At 45.1% G+C, this 25,313-nt stretch overlaps 1 protein-coding gene across 1 annotated transcript in view; it reads left to right on the top strand.

Moving 5' to 3' along the window:
* Window positions 1–24,637, top strand: part of zdhhc8b (zDHHC palmitoyltransferase 8b) — a 54,822-nt gene extending 30,185 nt beyond the window's left edge. The window contains exons 2-11 of the mRNA XM_080852898.1: window positions 13,645–13,766; window positions 16,114–16,271; window positions 17,685–17,857; window positions 18,155–18,257; window positions 18,584–18,675; window positions 19,938–20,070; window positions 20,204–20,315; window positions 20,561–20,670; window positions 21,006–22,087; window positions 22,868–24,637. Coding sequence (XP_080709024.1) covers window positions 13,645–13,766; window positions 16,114–16,271; window positions 17,685–17,857; window positions 18,155–18,257; window positions 18,584–18,675; window positions 19,938–20,070; window positions 20,204–20,315; window positions 20,561–20,670; window positions 21,006–22,087; window positions 22,868–23,036 — 2,254 coding nt within the window. The 3' untranslated portion in view covers window positions 23,037–24,637. The remainder of the gene's footprint in view (window positions 1–13,644; window positions 13,767–16,113; window positions 16,272–17,684; window positions 17,858–18,154; window positions 18,258–18,583; window positions 18,676–19,937; window positions 20,071–20,203; window positions 20,316–20,560; window positions 20,671–21,005; window positions 22,088–22,867) is intronic.
* Window positions 24,638–25,313: the final 676 nt, after the last annotated feature.

Below are 25,313 nucleotides of genomic sequence, written 5' to 3'. Positions count from 1 at the left end.
GGGAGGTTCAGTGGAGGTGTGAATGGATGAATATGTAGTCGAGTAGAGTATGTGTTGGGAAAGCTGTGAAAATGAAAACCAGTGGGATGTGGAATGTTGCTTTACCTGTGTGTGTGTGGGTGTGTGGGTCTGTGTGTGTGTGTGGTGGTGTTATCAACACTTGTGTGTGCATGTTTGTGTGTATCTTTGTGTATATGAGCTTGTATATTCATGCGCACGTGAGTACATATGCGTGAGTGTGTAAAACTCATGCACATGGCGTATATGAGTTTTTTCTGTTGCACACGTGAGTGTGTACATATGCGTGAGTGTGTGAAACATGCAATGGGCTTATCCCAGAGTTGATGTGTCATTTGTGTGGTGCAGCTGCAGTGTTAATGGCTTAAAAGGGATGTTGACTAACACACGCTCAGATCATCAGAGTGAAGGCTTCAGTAAGTATAGACCGCAGACTGTTCCCCACTAATTCTATTTATTTTCCTGACCACAGTGGACAGACATAAACACAGATTTCCAGATGCATGTTCAAAGGTCAGTTGCTCCTCACATGTATGGCAAACCCAGAGGGTCAGATCGCACTTTTCTCTCAAGCTTGACCAAATCTGACACTCACAGTAGAATTGATTGGCTATGTATTTGTTAATTGGCCTTCATTTTCATGCACAAAGTGGGAAAGGTACTTGAAAGTTGGCAATTTTTTTTTTTTTAGCTGCTGTTCTGTTCCCAGTGCAGCAGAGGATGTGTTGAAACAAAGACAAATTGGATTGTGGCCTGAGGAAAATCTGTAATGAGGGTTTCTAAACTCTCATTGGCGCTGGCCCAGAACTTCCTTCTTCTGACTGCCCTTAAAAACCGACATCAACATTTCATTTTTCCCGTTGGGGGCGGGGAGGGGGGGGGCGGGCAACCTTGAAGTCATAGATGCCTGCCAGTCAAAGGTGGGTGGGTGGTTGGAGGTGAAGACGTCTTGAAGGCGTCAATTCATGAACCCAAAGGGCAGCAAAAACATACAAACGCCCAAAGTAAACACCTCCGTGTCTTTTCTCCTCTTGCCTCTTTCTGTGCATGCACACATGCCAAGTCATCTCGCCTGTCTCCTGTGACCAGCCAGCCTGAGATACTTCCCTGCACAAGAATGAGAGGAAACATCCCCCGGCCCAACGGTCTTTTTTTTTAATGACTGCCCTGTGGAAATCTTTCCAAAGCGCCTGTCTCACAAAGAGACTTCCACAATTTCAATAGAAGCGGGGCGATAAGCAAGGCCGATAAGCCTACCACAGCCATGTCAACAAGCCTCCCTGCTAATTGCACACATACCTTCCAACGAACCACCTCCCCGGGGAGAATAACACAATCTGCAACTGCAACTGAAAGCCTGTGACGGCAACACTTAATTTGTCCGGTGTTCCCTTTTAAAAGACACTTCCTTTCTCTACCTCTCTATCACTATCTCTCTGTCTCTCTCTCTCCATCTGCACTCTCCCAGGCTAGCGTACAGTGGTGGATGCGCAACACATAACTCATGACACTGCAACATTGGCGCATTGTCTCTCTTTCGAATAGCGAGCGCGCAGGGAAGGTTTGAGATTCCAGGCATGGATTGAAGAGGATTTGTGTGCTTTAAATAGCAGCACCTGTTCTCCAGGGATTAACAGGAAGCAAAGCAGAGAGGAGAGCAAGGGGTTATTTTTGGTCACGGGGAGGTGTGTGCTCTCTCTCCCAGGCCCCGGTGATGTATTTTCTGTCTGTCTCTGAAACAGAGCCCTCATTAGGACGCCAGGACTGGGGGCCCACCGTGCACACAGAAAGGCAGCCCTATTTCAAGGCCCCCATGTGTGTGTTATTTTGTTGTTTTTTTTGTTGAGGGGCGGGGTGGGGAATGTTGTTCGGCCATGGCCCCAACAACGGCTAAGGAAGCCAAGGAGAGCTGCTGAGGGCCTCTGCTCTGCTCCGCTCCGCACTTCCCAAAGTCCCCCTTGACGGCATGAGAGGGTCTCTTTTTTTGGTTGGAAATAGAACTGACCCTTGTTTGACTTTCAAAATAGCTAAACATAGGCAACTTTGGGGGGAAGTGGGCGGGGAGGAGAGTCTTTTTTTCAGCTTGTACTGAGTTTTTTTACCCTCATTTTCAAACATATTTAACCCTAATTTGCATACATCATCAGAATCACAGACACAGTTGTAACTCACCCTTGCGTAAGTCAGTGTGCAGATAAACATAGCCCACCTTTGAAGGATTGAAGGATCACCCTAAATAGTATTAAATGGCACCTGTGTTTAAACCATGAACCATTCACTGTCCCCTTATCCATTATTGTCTCTGCTGTACTGCTGTAAAGAGAAACTGGATCTCTAGCTAAACTAGTCGGATGACTTGTAATTTAACTTAAAACTGTAGTTTTTCAATTGCTATAACCTGGACGTGAAGTGTTTTCATTTATCATAAATGGCACAATTCACACTTCACACACACAACAAACTGTCGCCAAATTTAGAGCAGTGATTCATGCCGTGTGCATTCAACTGTCCCCTTGGCCGATTTTTTCCTGTGACAAACAGAAGGACTCTGTAACCAACTGCTTTTTCAACACTATAAAATGTGCAGAACACAAGTTCATTCTTAGTTTGTGTTTGAGAACAGGCCAGAGCAACACTGTCACTGTCTTTTCTTGACCTGACACCTTGACAGTTGGGTCATGTGAGTAAGAGCATAGAAAACCAAGCCCTCACATCAGACCCTTCTTGAATCAAACAGTGTGTCTTAGTCCAAGGCAGATGGGGCAAACAGGTGTGGAGTTGCGGTAGCTTGTCCAGAATAATCCCTTTTAATAAGGAGGTCAGGCTCCTGTCACCCCTGGACCAGAGCCTGCATTGCCACCACTATGCTTTTAGGTTCCTGGCTGCAATAAATCCCTATTAAAAGGTGCTATAAGGCTCCCAGGTGGTGCGAAAATGCACTACCACATCTCAAAGATGTATTTACCCAGAAAAAAATCTAAAAACGCAATTTACAGAAATCCTCTTTTTAAACAAAGGAAATCAGGACATTTACACGAAAGAAATTGTCAGAAAACTTTGTTGGCAGCTGCAATTACTTGATAAATTAATATACCAGCACCACTATGATTCATTTAAGCCTATATTTCAGTGGCCGTGCTGCTTGTGTTCATTCAGTAACTGTAACCTCAACAAGCTAACTATGTGAACTATAATTTATTTTGCTGTAGAGTACTCAGCTCGTAATCTCTGGTAAATCCTACTGGTTTTAAAAATGCCGCTTGTTGTTGTTTTCCACTGACGTCTAGGTACTTATTTCACCCCTGAAAACGGCCCTGAAAGAGATCCTACAGGGGCTGTCCCTGCAATGGAACACCGCACAAAGGTGCTCCCCCCAACCCCCCATCCCCTCCCTCCCCAGAACCGCCTGTGAGTTCCTGCAGTGGAAAAGTGCCTAGAGAGACTTTTAAGACCAGTGACAGATGAATGGACTTTGTTGCTGTACTGTGTGGATAAAGTGTGTTTGGTAATCTTTTTGTTGGGATTTCTGCGGTGTACTTGAATGAGTCTCAGCTCAGTTGCTCGTATAATCTAATCTTTCCACATCAATATACATGCCATGATGTAAAATATGCGTAGCATTCTAGCTAGTAAACTCCAATGGCTTTAAATCAAAGCACAGTTCACAGCCTTTCAAGGTCATTTAAAGTTGCCTGGTGGTGACTGTTAAATGTTTAGTGTCTGTATTGATGTTTGTGTTGGTATTTTAGTGATTTAAAAAAAAAACTTTAAAATCTTAACTTTCTGTGCAGTTACTCATAAGTAAACATTCTTAATAATTCTGTGACAAATCATTTGTGACTTCAGATATTAACAATAAATGTACTTGATCAGTTTTCAACATAAAAAAAAATATTTAAGTGGGTGAAAAGACAAGCCATGAGATAGACAGCCAGCACTTATTATACAACTTGGCTCTGTCAGGAGTTTGACCCCACCCCCCTCTCGTTCAAACACACACACACACACACACACACACACACACACACACACACATACACACACTCGCTCTATTCCCTGAGTACATTGCTGGGATCTCGCCCAGTGCAGCTAGGCTTAATTGCTAAAAGGAGTCATTGTTGTGTCTTGTTGCAGCTCAGCCTTTGAAAGGCCCCCATTGTTTTCCGGGGGGGCTCTTCCCTCAACAACGTGTGCAATCTGAGAGAAAAGGACGACAAACCACATTGATGCGTTAAGAAGTGTCCCATGTCCTGCTGCATCAGCATATACAGTATATTCTCGACTGGGGGGGGGGGGGGGGGGGCACTCCCTGAAAAAGCTGCGAGAATAAACACCGGACTGTCACATTTGATTTTGGCCCCCTGAGCGGGTGCAATCAGACCATCAGCAGGTCTTATGAGCGGAGTCGCGAGAGACGAGGAAGAGGATATCAGCAAGCTGCCACCCCCGATATTCCCTGACGCTCAGCATTCATTCCACAATGCAAGCCTGTGTGACCCTAATCCTCCTGCTGATTTCAGCCGATTTCTGCAGAGGAAAAAGCCTACTCAGAATAGAACCTTACAGCCACACACAGAAAAAGCCCTATATGGTTGAATGATTCTTGAAGGACTGTGGCTCTATCTGCTGTTGCGCTGGCTTGTGAATATTAGTGGATGGAGATTATGCAAATGGAATGTTCCACTGCTTCTACTGTTATTCATGTCCACCTGGTCAGTGTCATTATAAACGTTATTTATGTATGAGTGGGCTCTGTGTCCCCAAGGGGCTAGAGCAACAATCTGTAATCATTTTCTACTGGGCTGCCATCTTGCAGCTGGCATAGGCCTTCCTGTAAATCTCACTCTCTATGTATATCCACACGAAGAAACAGTTTAAACCAGAAAGAGCAACGTATCACTGATAGGGTTTCATTGCTACAAAACAAGCGGTAATTGAACAGCCATCAAGAAGGAACTAAAGGGCACGCAGGCATAATAGAGTTCTATTTCTCTGACGGCAGACATGCAGTGTTTGTTACACACAGCGCTCCCAGAAGTCCTTTCTCTGGCAATTGTGTGTCCTTGTTTAGAGTTACAATGCACAACCCCGACTGTGCTCTCGCCAGGGGGTGTACACAATAGGCAACTTGACCCCATTATCTCCAAATAAGTACTTAAGTGCGGTAACAACCACGGCGGGGCCCCCACCTGGGCCCCTGTGTGAGGCTGCTGGGCCTGGCATCTGGAAGTGATTGAGCCTGGACAGGGATGGGCTATTTGGTCATGGGCCCAGCCTAGCAGGAGCACAGACACTCAGGGGGGCGGACCTCAGAAGAAGGCCCCGGCATCCTGTAGCGTGGGTGATGTACTGTACTAAGCTCCATTAAAAGTGCTGTTGTGGCCTGCCAGGAGCTGTTTTAAAGTTAAACAATGTCTTGTTGTTATGGGAAATGAGCAGAGAGGGCGTGTGCTTCTGGTGGGGGGTTTTAAGTGTGCTTTGCTGGTGTGTCACCACACTGACTTGAGCGTTCTTCTCTTTTGTGTTTTTATCGCAATTACATGGCTGTATTTTCACTGTTTAATCCAGCTAGTTTTCATATATTTCATTCAACATTATGTTACTGTTTTAAACTACTGCAATGTATTATTGTTAGGTTCAATAGGAGTGCAAACTGGAGGGATTTGAGGAGTCATAGCATGTAGCATGTAATCTCCCATCACTCTCATGGGGAACTGTCAAGTTTCCCTGTTATTCTTGGCCTTGGCCTGCCTTTATAAAGCCCTATTGCTAATCTTGCCAACAACTCTGTCTCCCTCAATATTGTGGCAGAGGGAGGGTTTATGTGAAGTCTAGGGTAGAAAAATTGTAGTGAAATATTCCCTTTTTTTACCCCTCCAACAGACTTCTCCGACAACTCCCACGCAGATTGAGCTGTATTGGGTGTATACATTATTGGGTGAATACATTAAGGTGATTGATGATCAGTTCATTAGGGAGATGGCTTCTGTGGAGTCTGCTATTCAGCTGATGTGGGGGAGAAAATGTGAAGTGGAGAAATTGTGAGCTGGTGCTTGTTACATGTTCTAGGGTCACGGGCACATCAATATATAAATATTTTATTTGCTTTTCAGACGTGTTCAATTCCAGCGATCTGTGGAAAGTACCCAACTGTTTACATGTATCTGAAGGCTTTTTTTTGTTTTACTAAGGTCATGTTATCATGTAGAGCTTTTCCTTTTGTATGTTCCTTTCATGTACCATCAACAGTGTCTTTTAAAAAAAAAGCCTGGTCCTAGAATTTCATTCATCCATGCAAACCATGTGCGCTACCCACTGATTCTGCCTGTGAGCGCCCAGGGCTTGTTTTGTAAATACTGCTAGCAGAAGGAATAGCGGGCTAAAGTACATGCCCTTGCCAGATCCAGGAGCGCAGCCAGAGCGGGGGAAGTTCAGACTCATGTCACAGGCATGAGCTCTGTTTGTGTCAAACACACGAAAGCCTCACATTGCTGCAAGACACTGGCATTTTTCCACTACATGGACTAGCGTTAAGCTATGTAAACGCAGGGCTTTAATGTAATCTTTTCTTGTGTTCTACCCTTTATTTTTTTCATCGCCCTCCTCCCTGTATTGAAGGATTTGCTAAATGCAGAGCAATTCAGCCCCAACCACCGCTTCCTGCAGGAAGTAACTGAAAAATGGAATTGACCTCGCTCCTTCTGGCAGATGCTGCTACGAGATAAAAGTCCCAACAATTTAGATTGTGTGGCAGAAGCAGAGGCCGCCTCAGAAGGCTAGTGCTCACAGCTGCAAGGCATGGCATCCAAGGTCAAGGAGAGAAAGACCGACATGCAGCACCCCATTGCTACCAATCTACCATACCATACCAATCTACAGTTAGATGCTGATTTGTAGCTAATTGGAGTAAAAGAGTGGGCTGACGATGACATACTCATAATTCTAGTCAGAATATGAGTCTGATACTGCTCCATTGGAATGTAATTATGGGGCGTGTTTCAACCGAACCAGGGGAAAAAATGCCTCTTCGCTCATTTGGAAATACCTAGAACCAATCAGAGCAACGTGGGCCAGCTGATACATTAAACTTTTACCGGATCCCGTAGGAAGGACAGCAAAAACATCTTTTCGATCGACAATTATGCCTTGATTGCGTTTCTCTGTTCCTCTTTCAAAATTAATGCGCTGTCAATTGTCTTCTAAAACAGACACAAATCTCCACATTTCAGCTTTCCAGCGGCAGCCATGTTTGTTGAAACCGATTCAACCCAAGCGTTGGTGCCGTAGTTGATTATGTTACTGTTGAATTGTTGCATCAGCTCCACACATCTCTGATTGTTTTCCCCCCTGTTTTTTTGTATTTCTCTGTTCGGTCAGCATTGGTTTTTGGAGATTGAAAGTACTGAGTGTCCAGGCTAGCAATCCTTCAGTATAAAGACAAACTACATCAGGCAAAGGAGAAGAATGCTTCATTGGCATTTGCTAAGGGCCACAAATGTAAGGCAACCAGCTGGAGCCTTAAAATAAGGATGATTAGGAATGATGAAATGTAGGTCTAGCCAGCTTCTGCCACAGTAATTCTCCATTAGCAGCACCATTTGGTTATTCCGCACTTTCAAAGGCAATAAGGGATGGCGTTCTTGTGGAAATGGGTGACAACCATACATATTTACAGCTGAGGCTTAGCCCCACTATCTTTTGTCTCACTCAATCCGATTGACCCATTGTCCTAAATTCCCTTGTTTAACCATAACCCAGCCACCCCCTCCCCTTCCTTCCCCACGGAATATAAAAATGGAGAAATACAGAGAAATTGACTGAGGTGAAACCCTGGGAGCAGTCTATCCTGCTGGCAGGTAACTCTCAGGCAGAACCAGGCCTGATCCAAACCATATCCAGACTTCTTTATTATACGGCTCTTCAGGACGTGTCCTACATTCATTCCTCAATCAGCTCCTCTCAGGGATTAATATGTATGTGTTGTTGTTGCTGTTGCTGTTGTTATCTCCTTTTCTCCATTAGAGAAATGCACAGGGGATTTATGGGTAATCGTAGTGATGGCGTGTCCTCTATCACACACCCCCCCCCCCCCTCCCCCCCCCGCGGAGAGATGAGGAGTCCAGTGGGGGTTGAGGATTCTCGGCCACCCCCAGCCCCCGCTGTGTCACAGTGTTAATGGCGTCTGACTCAGCCCCAGTGCTGGCTTCTCCCTCTGAGGCCTAATAGAGGCAGAGAGGAAGGATGACACCCCTCAGACTTATAGTGCGATGCCTCACCCTCTAAGGTCATAGGTGCCAGTCAGGGTCAGTTGGGGCAATCATTTTCTCTTTTTTTTGTGCTGCACCAGCAGTTTTTCAGTTTTGTGTGTGTGTGTGTGTGTGTGTGTGTGTGTGTGTCAGTTCAGTTGGGTGTTTCAGTGTGACCACCACAGGGTGGACCATGGCAGCACATCAACATTGAGAAGAGTGCATGTTGTAGATGTTTGATTGCTCTGATCCTGCTTGTCTGTACAGTACACTAAATAGTGTTTACTCTCTCTATCTCCCTCTCTCTTTGCGTTTTGCAAATAACTGCTTAAGCTCAGAGACACATCCAAAGGATATTTCTGCTCAGCGATTAGCCTCTGAAATCAAGCGAAGCACTATTAACATACATTTGAGAGTTGGGATTTGACAATTGCCCGCCCTCCCACTTTCACTGGGCAGCTTGTCTGAGGCGACCTTCTGTCAGACGCTGTTTGACAGACTGTTTAAGCCGTGTGTCCCTTTTCTAACAGCATCTGTGTGTGTGTGAGTGTGTGTCTGTGTGGACTCGGAATGCTGTCTGGAATGCTTAAACTAGTGAATGAGCAGAGGCTCTGACAGACTTCCAGCAGAGTTACTGTTCCTGCACCCTCCACTCTGTAGGGTCATGAAAGGATTTTAGTTTATTAAATACTCTTTTAGTTTGTGTGACTTATTTTACATGTATTTATTTATTTATAAATACAGAGATGGCTTTGGTTAGGCTTCACTTCCAAATAGCCGCCTAGCTTTTGGAGTGTGGAGGCTATTGCATCCCAGGGGAAGTACTGAGGCAAGTGGACGAGTTTCTCCTCATCTGAGGGTGCATTGGATAAGATCTGTCATACTAATACACACTGGATCATTCAGTAGTCTGTGTGTGTGTGTGTGTGTGTGAGCGAGAGTTATGCCTGTTCCTTAGAGTGCAGTCCTGAAGCAGTGTCGGCTATGGAGAATGGAGCTATCCTTCCCTCTTTAGAGCAGTGATTTAGTCCAATAACAGAGTCCTAATGAAAGGGACAGTAAACCATTCGTTGTGTTTGGCAATGTGTAGACAGCCTCTTAATGAAGACGGAGTTTGTTTTCCCTCGCGTCTGAGTCTCCCGGCGTGTGCTTAAGATGAGCCACGGAGGCGTCCTCTCCAGAGACCCAGCGTGATTAATCGCCGCTCTTCCTGGTATCTGTCATTTTACTGCTGCTAGCAGAGTGCTCTCTGCCTACCCTTGCACTGTCTTGCATTTGGGTGCGTACATCTGGAAACTAGGGGATTTGAGTGCCAAGATCAAATCAGCTCCGTCCGTAACATGTTTTTTTCCCCAGTCAGTAGCCATGTGTGGAAGAGCTGTTTTGGGCATGTATATGTACCAGTATATCTGAGGTGTCTAGACAGATTAGTGCAGTGAACCCCTTGATAGTGTTATCTTTGCTTAGGCAAGTGGATTTGGCTTTAAAGTGCAAGTTCACTATTTTTAAACGAACAGAAGCAGTTGCTAACGGTCAAAATAGACTGTTGCCTTTGATTCTGCTTTTTGATATGTTCTGCTTAGTAACACAATGCCGGAATGGAAACTGTAAAGCAAATGCACTGCAACCATAATTTCCTATTGGATCTGTAAGTTGCTTTGTACCTTGGCACCAAATAACCTGAGGGCTATGCATCACATAATGAGAAATGTAATTATGTCACAGTGTGACACTGTAATACACATTTTAAACATCAATCATTACATGATATGTGTAACACTCTTGCAATGTATCAAGGATATTAAAACCTGTGCTAATTCATACTCTTACAGTCATTTAGATGTGTCAGTCTTCAGCAAGGGTGTCTTTTTTTTCAGTGGTGCCTGTGCCTGTGTGAGTTTAAGTGATGATGGGTTTGTGATGGGTTAGTTGCGTCCCCTGGTACATGATTGGGTCAAAGCTGAAAGAGCAGGGAGGGGGGGTTTCACAGCCTTGTAGTGTCATTTCCAATGATTCACAGGGGACTTCAAATGAAGAGGTCAGGACATTCAATGGATGAGGCAATTCTCCCTGTAGACACTGATTGGCAACTCGAGCCAGAGAAGATGGATTTTGTTTTTTTGTGTGTGTGTCTGCCTGTTTTTGTTTGTGGATGTGAAAGATTGCATGTGTAAGGGAGTTGTGTGTCTGTATGCTTTTTTGTAGGTGTGAGAAAGAGGAAAAATTGCGTCTTTTTGTTGCATTTTTGTGTGAAATTGAGAAACTTGGTTTATAAACTGTCCTTTCAAGGTTCCCCGTATTTGAAGGATGGCCTCACTGTCCTAGATCTGCCTCCTCCTCCACTCTCTGAGTTTGTCCTTTTGTCCTACATCTGACTTGAGATCAGCGCCCCCCCCCCCCCCCCCCCACCGCCATCACACACATTCAGGCACTGAGGTGACGCATGAGGGAGAGAGCACAGGCCAGGAAGAGACTAATGTATAAATCTGCTCTATGAGAAACCATAGAAGTGCTCGCCTTAGACAGTAAAGGTTGCATGTCTGACAAAATGAGGAGTAGTGATAGAATCATCGTCCTGTGGTGGGTGGGGTGTAAGCCTTTGCAGTGTGTGTGTGCGTGTGTGTGCGTGTGTGTTGCTAAGGCACATGTGTTTGTTGTTCTGTGGCTTACCACAGTGTTACATATTCAGACAAAGGATTAAAACAGCACAGTCTTACCACAAAAAAACAACAACACAAAAACAAGCTCTTATGAATTGATATAAGCGGGTGGCCAAGCGAGATTCAGAGCTTTGTTGTGGTTGTACAGTACGATGTTCCTCTCTCTGTAATCTGCACTGCTGCCTTGTGTCCCTTTCAAACAACAATCACTTACTTGTTAGGAAATGCCCTCTCTCTCTCTCTTTCCCTGTCATGTGTTATTTCATAGCATCACGCTGCAGATAGATTCTGTGGAATAGAGTGCAATAGACTCCTCCACCGCGTCTTAATGCTTTGTGAAATTGAATGGCAATAGTCCTCCGCCTGTGTATCTCATGATTTGTAACGTTCTCAGAACTGCTGTATTGTGCTGCATGGCAAAGCTGTTTCTGCCCTTTTCCAGAGGGAAAATGATGTGGTTTATTGTGGGCTGAATAGCTATTACTGGAAGGGCGGCAGGTTAACCTTTCCTCTGCATTTGTTTCTGCGCCCTTGCAGACAATGAGATGGATTGTGCGCTCACAATCTCAACCCGGGACATTTTCATATTGGCTTACAGCAGGCTATAAAATCATGAAACAATTATCTACTGAATAATAAATGCCACACCCCTAACAAACGCACATACACAACACAGAACACACACACACACACACACACACAGAGAGACACGCGTGCGTGCACACACACACAAAAACATCTTTAAAGGGCATTGAATTCAAACATGCCCCACTCCTCAGAGAGTGAGCTGATATTGCAGCCCTGCAGAAAAGCATTTGTTTGATGGTGGATCACCTTTCCCCTGAGCTTTATATGTCCCTTGTGCGGTTTGTAGCCTATGTCCCCACCCCCCCACATACACACACACACACACACAAACACATACAAACAAACAAACACCAACTCAGTACAGATGACCCGTGGGCTGCCACTATGGCAATGGGCCAGGGTAGAGTGGCACCCTGGGCCTGTGTGACCCTTTTCTGGGCCAGCCAAACTGCAGCAGCACCCCGCTCTGACCCCTGAATGGTAGCCATGAATTATTGAACAGAGCAGTGGAGACTGTCTGAAAGGCTGAGAGATGGAGATGATGGAAAGGAGAAGAGTGAGAGGATGAATTTGTGTTTTAAAGTCTGAATTTGAATAGCGTGACATTAGTTTATATGATTTTGCTAAAATGCTGTTGATGTCCTGACTGATTTACTGCTACTTTGTCGTTACCGCTGTATTGTCACTGGTTTGAATAGGACTGGACTGAATTGAGTTGAATTGATTTGAACTGAGCTGAGACAGTGAGTAGTGTGGAGAGTGAATAAAAGCACACATTTTTGATAGAGAGAGAGAGAGAGAACAGACAGCACGTGAGTGAGACAGAGTTATGGTGGTCCAGCAGCCGGGTTTCTAGGGAGATGGAAGAGAGATGAATAATTTCTGAGATTGTCATCTGCTCCTCTGACTTCTCTCTGGCTCTTCCAGTGTGGCTACCTTCTGTCATTTTTGTAGAACACCATTCATGCCAAGGGACTTCAGTTGATAACTTAAGTAAGAGATTATTATTAATTATTATTAATTATATCTACCGGAAGTTAAATGTTGGCTCTGAAAGGATGATATGAGACCAGTGGGCATGGTCCAGATTACGGCATGAATCCAACCTAATACCTGTGTTGAGTGCTAAAATGAAGACATCAGCCAATTCTTGGCCCCTTTTCCCATTTGCTGCCAAAAATGTAAGCACGGTAATTGTAACAGATGAACTGCCATTAGACTTCCACTGTCCTGATTATTGTCAGCTTTCAAATGCCAGAGTGTATGTTTGGATCTAGAGCTTTAGAAAAACAGAGAGGAGTCTCATTGGAAAGGTAACGCAGACATCTCGCCTCTGGTAGGTTATGTAGAGTGGCAAGGCCCTGGCACTAAAGGATTTGGGGTTTGTCGGGCCATTTTACTGCAAGATGTGGAACCCACAGCTTTTGCTACTTCTGGTGTACAGCACCGGCTCTACCAACCACTGCCAAGCCTGGCAGCCTTCACTGTGCTCACTACTGCCAGGAAATGTAATCCATAGTAAAGTAGCGACTACTAGATCAAGTATAGGTCTGTCTCTATGTCATCACTCATGTACCTTTTAATACTTTAGACTAAATCCAATCTTGTGCTCTGATGAAACGTTGCTATAGGTTTTATTTTTGGGGAATTTAGCGAGGTGAACTAATTGTAGCTTACACCGTGTCCTCCTTTCTGCAAGGCTTGCTGTTTCCTATTTCCGCGGGATTAAAGATGTTGAAAATCTAATTTTCTCTGCTAGCTGTAGAGCGCTTTGTGTGTGTGTGTGCATGTGTGTGTGCTACAGGCTGGGAGGTAGGAGATTCTGTATTGGCAGCACGTGTGTCATCCCTCATCTTGACCTGCATGTTTACGTGTGTGTACATGTCCACAATGATTAATGATGGGTAATATGTACATCATAGGCAGTATATCATCACATGTGCTGTAGGGAGGACATATCTTGACATTGCTGTTTTCAGATCAGGTCTGATACCTATCAAGCTTCCCTTGCCAATGTGATAATCTAAGAGGCACCAAGTTTGACCTGGGGAATTTACACCTACTGTGTGTACTATGTGCAAAATTACTGAATGTTAATGATATAAATATTCTTTGTTTCTTGCTCCCTCCAGGTGCCCTTGGCTTACGAAGGCAATCTCCCCAGCTGTGCCCCTTTACAATGGCATCGTCTTCCTTTTCGTCCTGGCCAACTTCAGCATGGCTACCTTCATGGACCCCGGCGTCTTCCCCAGAGGTCAGTGATTCCAGCTGTTCAGTCCGTCTGTGTGTGTGTGTGTGTGTGTGTGTGTGAAAGAGTGAGAGAGAAAGAAAGAGAGAGAAATAGTAAGACAAATGAGAGCACAATTGTGTGTGTGTATATATATACATGTGAGATGATGATACTGTGTGAGGTGTATGTGTTTGTGAACGGAAGCACACACAATTGTGTGTGTGTGTGTGTGTGTGTGTGTGTGTGTGTGTGTGAGCTTGCGTGACTATTGGCTCTCACTTCTCAACACATATTTAGTCTATGGCTCTTCCCTGCTCTCTAAGCCAGCTGAAAGCATACGCCATAGGCACTGGATGACTTACACATCTGTGGCAGAGGCCCAAAGGGTTTCTGGGAAAATTATAAGAGTACCACTGCCTGGGGGAAAAACAACTCCCCTGATTGGATGACTCTGAGTCATTTATAGCAGCAAAGGACGAGATGCACCTGACTGTACCAGGTTTAATCTGCCACAGCTATGGCAGTTATTACAAGCACTGGCTCTCTCTTTCTCTCAGTATGTGTGTGTGTGTGTGTGTGTGTGTGTTTGTGTTTACAAAGCCAATAGAATATGGCCCTCTGATACTCTCAAACAGTCCACATGGTAATGATGTGATCTCTGCGGCTCTCACCCTGTAAACAGGTAATAATCACGGTAGCGCTTTTCTGTGCTCTCCCTCTTAGGGCTTTCATCCCATCATTTCCCTACAGGGCCATCAGCCCTCCATTCACAGCAGTGCTATACTGCGTGGAGCCTGTTTGAGCTGTGGAACAGCGGTAGAAATGTACGAGGAAGTTGTTCATTCAGTTGTCGGCTGTTTTCAATATTCTAAAGCTGTTGACATTGGTCATGTATTGTGCCATGTGGACTGTATTTCAAGGTAGTCCAAAACAGACATACAGTACTGTGCAAAAGTTTTAGGCAGGTGTGAAAAAATGCTATGAACTAAGAATGCTTTGAAAAATGTAAACAATAAATGTTTATTTTTTATCCATTTACATGGTAAGACTGAGCACAGCAACAAGACACAACATAGTTATACTGCATCCGCAGGGTCTCTCCCAGACAAAGATTTCAAAGCAGACAGGGGTTTCAAAATGTGCAGCTCAAACACTTTTGAAGAAGACGTTGAGGATCGTAGACGCAGTGGTCAGCCAAGGAAACTTAATGCAGCTGATGAAAAACACATCAAGCTTATTTACCTTCGAAATCGGAAGATTTCAAGCAGTGGCATCAGCTCAGAACTGGCAGAAACCAGTGGTACCCAGGTACAGACATTTACTGTCCGGGGAAGTCTGGCCAGAAGTGGTCTTCATGGAAGAGTTGCAGCCAAAAAGCTCTTCCCCGACAAGGGAACAAGGCCAAGTGACTGAACTAAGCACGAAAACATAGAAACTGGGGTGCAGAAACATGGCAGAAGGTGCTCTGGACTGATGAGTCAAAATTATAAATATTTGGCTGTAGAAGAAGGCAGTTTGTTCGCCGAAGGGCTGGAGAGAGGTACAATAATGAGAGTCTGCAGGCAACAGTGAATCTTGGTAGAGGTTCCTTTCCACTTTGGAGCTGCATTTCTGCAAGTGGAGTTGGAGATTTGGTCAGGATTAATGGTGTCCTCAATGCTGAGAAATACAGGCAGATACTAATCCATCATGCAATACCATCAGGGAGGCGTATGATTGGCACCAAATGTATTCTGCAGTAGGAACATAACCCCAAACATACAGCCAATGTCATTAACAACTATCTTCAGCTTAAAGAAGAACAGAAAGTCCTGCAAGTGATGGTATGACCCCCACAGAGCCCTGATCTCTACATCATCGAGTCTGTCTGGGTTTACATGAAGAGACAGAAGAATTTTAGGAAGCCTACATCCACAGAAGATCTGTGGTTAGTTCTCCAAAATGTTTGGAACAATTTTCCAGCCGAGTTCCTTCAAAAACTGTGCGCAAGTGTATCTGGAAGAATAGATGCTTTTTTGAAGGCAAAGGGTGGTCACACCAAATATTTATTTAATTTAGAATTTTCTTCTGTTCCTTCACTGCATTTTGTTAATTTATGAAGAATTGATGAAAATAAACTGTTAACACTTCCATTTTTGAAAGCATTCTTAGTTTACAGCATTTTTTCACACCTGCCTAAAACTTTTGCACAGTACTGTACATGTTTTCCTCTTATTGGGAACATAGTGTGAATTCTAATTTGGAGCCTGTTGGCAAGTGTTTGGAATCGAGTTATGGAGACCTACTTCACCGTGACTGCTGCCCTCCCCTTCTTCAAGCGTGTTAGTGCAAATCATGCAATCAACACCATCCCTCTGTTCCTCCCCGACAGCCAACGAAGACGAGGACAAGGACGACGACTTCCGGGCACCGCTGTACAAGAACGTGGAGATCAAGGGCATCCAGGTCCGCATGAAGTGGTGTGCCACCTGTCACTTCTACCGCCCGCCCCGCTGCTCCCACTGCAGCGTGTGTGACAACTGTGTGGAGGTGAGGCAAACACACACACACACACACACACACACAGTTTCAGTACCATGCTAGGCCCACTGTATCACATCTGACTATTTTAATGATCAGTGGACTGTGTGAGGTACCAGTCTGTGGTAGATCACATCGCTGAGTTCTGTACAGTATTCTGTTCCAATGTATCTCTTTGTTTACTGATATTGTCTCAGAAGCATGGGCAGCAAATTGTATAATCTCTGTGTTAGATTGCATCTTGTCAGGTTAACTCCTCTGCGGACTACATTTGCATTACGAGTTTCTCCATATTTTTGACTCGTAGGCCAATTTGTATCATCATGGCACAAACCAGATAAGGGTGCATAAAATAAGGCACAAAATAAAATGCCTACCTTCACTTGGACTGAAAGTTTCTGCTGAATGACTGAATGTGAAATGCCCGCAGCAGAAACAACTGCGAAATGGGTTGTCACTCTGCAGGCGTGAAGATACAAGATTTTTAATGGTTGTAACACAGCAGGTACATTGTTGAACTGCAAAGCTATAAAAGTAGCAGTGCACTCATGCTATGGCAAGGCAATGTTTTATTGCCTGTAGAGGATTTGAAGGTCATAAGCTATTACAAGACCCTGAGTGCTCAAGCCAGTTTCATAGTGCTTTGCATTGCGGGACACTTTGTGCTGTGTGTTACTGGGTGTATCTGTGTGCAACTTGTTTGAATGTCCTTTTGATGCACCACTTCCTGTACGACCATTATTATTTTTTACATTGTAAACGTAGGGTGTGTGTGAGGGAAGATGAGCGTGTTCTTCAGGGATGGAGAGAATAAGCTTTAGTCAGTCAGCCGTGAGAGCACCGCCTGTGAGGAGAGCTTTGTGTTTTGGGGCTTGTGCCATTCACCGCCATTCACACACACACACACACACACACACACACACACACACACACACACACACACACACACACACACACACACACACACACACTGAGGATGAGCTCACTGGCCGCACTGTGTAGGAGTTGGAGCAGCCACAGAGAGCAAGTCTAAACTCAAGATCCAGTCCAGCTGGGTATTTATTGGAGTAGGTGGTAATCCTGGGGACATTTTGGGGGGCTGTAATTCAAGATGCTCATGGCATGGAGATGACTTGCATTATGTGGGTATGAAACATGGCCATCCTAAGAGACAAACAGATCGCATTAATTCCTCTGGCAAAACTGCGACCTCAGATAAACTAGAGCACAAATTCTCACATATTCTGGCTCAAGCACACTCTTTCAAAGTCCATGTCAGAGCCAAGGTATGCTTAATCAAAACATTTACAAAATATAAAAGTCTCAAAGGCTCTAAAGCCCCTAACTTGTCATTTATTCTCTCTCAACTTTGTTTCACCACTGACTCATTTTTTTCTACCCCTCCCTCTCTCCCTCCTTAAGGACTTTGACCACCACTGCCCCTGGGTGAACAACTGCATCGGGCGGCGCAACTACCGCTACTTCTTCCTCTTCCTGCTGTCCCTGAGCACCCACATGGTGGGCGTCTTCTCCTTCGGCCTGCTCTTTGTGCTCCACCATCTGGAGAGGCTGGGGGCCCTCCACACGACTGTGACGTATCCTTTTAATGTCTCATCGAGTGCTTGTTGCGTCAATGGAAAAATTGCCTCTCGATTAAAAGGGAAACGACGTAATTTCATCATGGGGTTCGTAGAATTAAGGCAGTTCGTTGTTGGGTCTTAAAGGAGTGCGTCCTATTTGGAGAGTGTGATTTATTATTTATTATGATTTTAGCTTTGTGTGTGTGTGTGTGTGTGTATGTGTGTGTGTGTGTGTGGGTATGGAATCAGTGCTTCTGGTTCAATTCGGGATCTGTTCTGAGTTAGGAATCTCCTTGACTCCAGCCCCTGCAGTCTGGTGGTCATGTGCATATCAGGGCTGTTTTTGATCCCTGTCGTCGGGCTCACCGGCTTCCATATGGTGCTTGTTGCCAGGGGTCGCACAACCAACGAGCAGGTGAGGCCAGGCCGAAAGGTTAAACGGGGTAAAACCCCCACACACACTGAAACGAATACTCTGTTACACAGACGGACATTCACACAGATTTACTGTAGACACGTACACCCACACACAGAGCAACATGTGTGCACATACACCTCACACACACGCTCTTTCACACAACCTCGCTTTCTACATTAACATTTGATCACACAAACCCACATATTACTGGGTATGTTTATGGATGAAGATAGGCAAACATGAGGGGATTTTCTCTTTGTCCTCAAGAGGTTTGCTGTTGATGTAGCATTCTCATTTTAAACAAGTGTCTGTCTGTTCCACAGGTGACTGGAAAGTTCCGCGGAGGAGTGAATCCATTCACCCGTGGTTGCTGTGGCAACGTGAAGTATGTTTTGTGCGCTCCCCTGGCTGCCAGGTAAGGAGAAGAGAGGACACTGAGATAGATAGAAAGAAAGAGAAAGAATAACTGAATGGGAGGGAGTTGAATGGGTGAATGGGGGGGGGGGGGGGTGGGGGGTCGGTTTGAGGAAAATAGAATGCATAGAGAATGCAGAGCAGAGAATGCATGGTCATTTTTTCATGGATTGAAAGCTCAGAGTGGAGTTTCTTGTGCAAAGGAGAGTTCAGACAAACGATATGCCGGGTCCCACACAAACAGCATGACAACACCGCACCAAAGGGGTTTCCATGGCATCCAATCGCTCCCCTCGATGACTTAGTCATTTAGGAGCGGAGGCTTTCAGGGAGAGAAACATCAGCAGCTACAGGAGTCTGCAGGGAGGCGTCTTGTCCTGTTTTGCAGGCAGCAACCCTGGGGAAGGCAGATGGCCATTTAGATTTAATCATTGCCTACAACAATGGTGCAGTAGGGGAAAAGTGATCACTGCATAAACTGTACCATCGATGTCCACCAGCCATGGACTGGGCTTCAGTAAGACTGGCCTCAGGTTACTCTCTTTTGAGGTCTGAGAGCCATTCTCCATAGCGTCCATCAGTTCCCTATGAAGTTGACTTTCCGATCTTGCATTTTGAAAAGAATATCCCATTTTCTTGTTACTGCAAGTCATTAAGTCATTTAGCAGACGGTTTTATCAAAAGCGATGTACAAGGTAGAGAACAATTAAGCTACGAGCAATAGAGACCTAGTCCAACAATAAATACTATTTTACAGAAGAAATAGAAATTAGTGCAGGAATGTAACTACTGTAATTGCAAGTGTACTGTTAGAAGTGCAAGTTAGAAAGAACTGGGTCTTCAAGAGCTTCCTAAAGGTAGAAAGGGACGCCCCTGCTCTGGTAGTGCTAGGCAGCTCTTTCCACCAACGTGGAGCCACGTAAAAGTCTAGATCGCCGTATTTGCTGATGCTCATTAGACGAGCGCAGCATCCTTGGGGGTAACGCGCGTGTGATGTCATTGCGCATGCGCAAACGGCACCGGAATCGATAGCAGAATCATTAAGGACTTTGGCTAACGATTCCAAGGAATCGATCCACTCGGAACCGGTTCTCAACAAGAACCAGTTCGCGATTCCCATCCATTAGCATAAGTAACTTGAACTTAATGCGAGCAGCTTAAGGGAGCCAGTGGAGGTCAATGAGTAGCAGGGTGACGTGTGCCCTCTTCAATTGGTGTGTAATGTGGTCAGAAGTGGCTGTTGACTTCCACCCCACCCAACAGGTATGTTGTGGATCCCAAGAAGAAGCTTGCAGTGGCTATCCAGCCCCCGTTCCTGCGGCCTGACCTTTCCGACAGACAACTCACCATCAAGGTCAGCGACAACGGGATCCATAGCAGCATCCTACGAACAAAAGTGAGGGTCAAACAGCCGCCGTTTTCTCCCCATCCCTCCCTCTGCCCACTGCCAACACAGTGAGGCTAACCTGATTTTAAACTGCTTATTTCTCTCTCTCTCTCTCTCTCTTTCTCTCACTCACCCTCCTCAGTCTAAAATCAGTCTTGCTGACCTGGACGATAAAGGGATGGAGACACAACCACCTCTTCCCCCAAAAGCTGATCGCTACAACCATCTGAAGAACCAGCTGACATCCAGTGAGGGCAAGTATATCCAGACACAAAAATAAGACCACTCTGAAAAGCGGTTAGATCTACATCTATCTGTTGGATGGAAATTCCTACTACAGTCAGTGTTCTCTTCTTGTCTTTTATATGAACTCATTTACTGCCATCAGGTGGTGACTTAGTGGAAGCACGCACAATAGTTCAGTTTTGCATAGTTTGACTTGATTGTGCTAGTGAGGCGTCTGGCCTAACTTGGCTGCTCTGTGTATTTCCTTTTCTAGAGAGTTCCTTGTCCAGTAATCCAATGAACCCTTCTACCCCAGCCATGTACAAGTACCGCCCCTCTTTTGGCACCATGCCCAAAGTACACTACCATGCAGCCGGAGAAAAGGTCAGATGTTATAGTCATCACACTCACATGAACATTTCATCCTTTATATGATCCACATACATAAAATACTGTCAATTGTTATTAATTGTTTTTAAAGAAAATCATTAATTATATATTGACTAACTTTTTGATCCCTATGAAGGAATTTGAAAGTGGATAAACATCTTGATTGTAATTATTAACAATATGCTACACAGGATAATTATAATTCTTTTTTTTTGGAGTTGTTTAACTAGACTAGCTATTTATAGCTAACAAATTATCTCCTTAAACAGTTACATTTATTTTAAAACCAGTACTAACTTTATGTTCCATGCTATTTACTGACATTTCAGATTGTAATGCCAGATGATTGTAAGACTTCTGCCATCTTGGAGGAGAGCGGTCGGGGCCACGACTACCGCTCGGAGCCTAACCTGGATCTGCCCGACTACAGCAGCACTCCTCTCCACCGCACCTTCCAGTCTTCGCCCCTGCAACTGGACTCATTCAGCATCAACTCGCGCTCGCTGAGCCTCAAGCAGCACCGGCACGCAGCCGAAAAGCCCCACCTGGGAGCCACCAAGTCTGAGGCCACGGGCGCCTCCTCCGTGCCATACAAGGGTGTGTTCGCGCCTGGTACGCTGTCCAACCGCAACGGGAGCCTCTCATACGACAGCCTGCTCAACCCCAGCTTCGCCTCCCCGCCGGTGGGTGAGTGCGTCATCCACCCCGGCGTGCCTTCCATGGGATTCCACTCGCCCTACCTGCCAACAAAAATGTGCCACGTGCGGGGGCCTGAACTCCAGCGGCACGCCCCTCCGCCCACTGCCGCTGCCACCTACAGCCCTGTGCGGGTGGGCGGCTTCAAGGGCCGGCGTTCACCGCACCCACAGGAGCGCGACCCCTCCCCTGTGCGCTACGACAACCTTTCAAAAACCATCATGGCCTCCATCCAGGAGCGCAAGGAGCTGGAGGAGAGGGAGAAACTCATGCACCTGCATGGCCACCGCCAGCAGCAGTCGGCTGCCTACGCCGCCGACTCAGGTGTGTTCGACACCTGCAACTACGGACTGCCACCCAGTGCCTGCTATTCAGACGGCCCCCGGGGCCCTGGCACGCAGGGAGCCGCCTACAGTGGCTCACGGGAGAACCTGGTGGGGGGCGTCGGGGGGATGATGGGCTACGGGGTGCGGACCCCCGTGCTGCGCTCCTCGGTCGCCTCTTTGGCGCGTGCCCCCAGGACTTCCTCCGGCTCGCTGCACACTGAAGGCAGCGTGACTGTCCGGTCCACCGAGCCGGCCTCCTACCGCTCCCCCGCCCACCAGCCCCACCACTCCCCCGCGCCCACCCCCCGCTCCCCTGCCTACTCCCACCAGAAGGTCTCCTTCATTAGTGCCCTGGAGAGGAGTGACTCACCACGCATGGGCTCCCCCAGGTACGAATCCTAACCCCCCCCCCCCCCCCCCCCCCCCCCTACTCAAAAAGGGCTGAAGGCCAGAAAGAAATGCAGTCCATCCAGAATAGACCATGCTGTTACTTTACTCAGTTGGCTGACTGCAGCATTGCAGTGCCTGAGCCAACAGGTCCAGCTGCTCCTGGTCAGAGCGAGTATCGGCCAACAAAAGACTGGAGCCTGCAAACCATGTAAAGCAGTCAGTCTGTCCCAAATAGAATTTATTATCACTGTCAGCGAGTAAACAAAGAAACACTCTACCTAGTTTTGTCCTAAATAAAATGTTTTGCCTTCAAAGCAAACATTGTTTTGTATATAATTTGTAATGTTTAGAAAAAAAAATAAACTTGCTTTATTCAACTCACTGTTTTTTCCCCCCAAATTGCATGCTTGTTTCATTTGTCTCAATTTGTCTGTCTTGCATTTCTTTAACACTCTCCTCGCATCACTTTTTCCAGATTTCTTTGAGATTATCCATCCTTATTAATCCCATCTCACATTTCTCTCGCTTTAGTAAATTCATTTCATCTCTGCCTATTTCCCTCTAACATCTTGGTCTTCATATTGCATGCCACAAGGACCCACCTGCAATCTGATGGACTAACTGTCCCATCATGCACGCAAGAACAACTTAACAGCCTTTCTTACATCACTCAACCCTTTTCATCAACATTTTAATTGCAACTGATGGGTGTTATGCTCCCAATCTCTATTTCCTGATAAACACCTGTGTTCTTTCATCTTTTTTCTCCCTTCATCCAGAGAGGACATGGGCCTCGGGAAGGTTAATGGACAACCTAAGAGCCAATTGCGAGACTGCCACCTAGGGACAACCTCCGGTACCCAGGGCACCCCTCTTAGCCCTGCCCGTCACACCAGTGTGAAAAAGGTGTCCGGGGTGGGGGGCACCACCTACGAGATATCTGTATGAGAGCTACAGGGTCTCACCTCCACCCACCTCCAGCCCAACGCCATCCACAGGAGGTAGCACTGCCAAGGCAAACACCACCACTATTCGTGCTAAAAAGACAGGGTTGTGGCCTTTCCTTTTTAACCTCATCCGAATACTGTACATTGACCAGAGGCTGGCAGCCGTTTCCAATAGGAGACGACTGTCGAAGTAGACATCCCCTGACCTCTGTCGTTTGGCCCAGTGCATGTGTATGTGTGTAAGTCTGTGGGCACAACTCTGTCATTGGTGAAAAACTTAAATAGCTGTGTTCCCTGGCTCATGTTGTGGTCTTACATGCCCTCAGCAAAAAAAAAGAGAGAGAGAAGAACGAAGGCACTTCCGTGTTTGTTGAGAAGTTGCTCAAGTAGCACGCATATGCTAACGCTGGGTGGACAGAGAATGGGAAAGAGGCTAGTTGTAGCCTGTTCTCTTTAAAGGCTAGTACGTTGTGTCTATTTTCTCTGTCCATTCCCAGGTAATATATTATATTACCATGATGGAGAAAAATAAGGTGCTCACAGTGCCCATTTAAGTCCATTTGTTTTCCTTCTGTACATCCCCATTCAAATGTATACAGTAATGTTATAAAAGACTGTAAAAGCATTTCTTTTTTGCTAACATATTAGTTGCTTCTGTCATTAGTATTACTTCCAGTGTTTTAACCCAGTCCTTGAGAATCTGTTATGTTAAAGCATTACCAGTACTCATGTGCATTTGATGCATATCGATAGTTTGTAAGCTAGTCTTTTGAATGAGATTTATGTTGTTTTCATGTTTTTGCCTAACTATGCTTTTCAAAAGAGAAACAATGTTCGTTATCTACAGCAGGTCCTCACACAACATTTGCACTGATATACTCAGCACAAGACAGGCAGATAGCCGTGCCTCCTGGCCTTTGCCCCAAGCTAATCAAGGCAATTGTAGATTGGTTTTCAAGCATCTTACAAGTTCCATGACAAAGCTGACCCAGCAGGGGATGCAGAGGGGGCCCCTGTGTTGCGTCCATGTCAGTATGACTCTCAGTTCTATGTGGCACTCAACCATGAGCAACCAGAAAGGCTCATTGTCTATTTTCTTGTTAAATGTAGTGATTTGTTGGAACACATTTAATGCAGCTGTGGATTGCATTATTGAAAAAAGCCTGTATTTATTTTTATGCCACATCAATAGAATGGAAACATCTGCAATAGATATTTACATGTGATCCATGGCTACATGGCTTACTCAAGCAAACAGGTAAAGCATTGCTGTTTTTTATGAGTTTGAATTTTTTTTATACCCAACCTTCCAATTGTTTGATACATCCTGCTTTTTATACAGATATTCAATTAAAGAGTGAATGTTTGTATTTTGAGTGGATTTTGTGCATAATTTAAATAATTTAAATGAATTGAAAAAAATAAGTACTCAAAACCAATATTTGGGTTGTAGAAGATATAATTGTATGTTGAAATATTTTGCAGTGTATAAAAAATAAAATAGTAAAGAAAATATGAAACAATGTACTCCATGGGTTTGAATGTTGTAATAAGCCTTGATTCAGGATGTGGCCTGATATGGCAGCAGACCTGTCGTTCTTACACAGCTGGTTTTTCCACATACCTGACTGCCTGTATTTGACATGTACCTCTCATCAAAATGCCCCACACAAAAATGCCCTGCCATTTTCAGAAGCTGTCTGGTACAGCATACGTACATGTATTATGTGATATGTACAGTCATGGAAATCGCAGGATTTTTGTTGAAATGAAGACTTCTTTTCTGAAGAAATGAAGATATAGTTTGATATCAAGGTACACTATATTATTTTTTGTTCATCAAAAATATCTGATTAAATATAGCTTGAACGTTGCCTTCTTTCAAGTATTCTTCTTTTCCAGATTACATACTGACTGAGCAACACTGAATGTTTCCATCACACTGCAGTTTAATAATATATTATTATGATTGCATCATATTATGATTGCATAATTATCATGGTAAATTTGAGCATACTGCCAGACGATTGAAAAATGACAAAGGAAACACATACATTTTCTGTTAACTCTTCATTATGGATACCACATCACATCAACTCTCGTGGCAAAGATATGCAGTGAACTACAGCAGGTAAATAGTTTGTTTGAGTCTCAGTATCCCTTTATCGCCCCCTCGTGCCCCTAGAGATGCATGACTCCTCTCTTGATTCACAAAAAAATAATGGGCGAAAAAAAGAACACTGAAGGCATTTCGGAGTTCGTGGTGGAAAGGAGAAAG

This window comes from Sprattus sprattus, assembly GCF_963457725.1.
Source record: "Sprattus sprattus genome assembly, chromosome: 15".
Lineage (NCBI taxonomy): Eukaryota > Metazoa > Chordata > Actinopteri > Clupeiformes > Clupeidae > Sprattus > Sprattus sprattus.
Note: the sequence above shows the minus strand (reverse complement) of the source record. Positions and strands in the feature narration are given on the sequence as shown.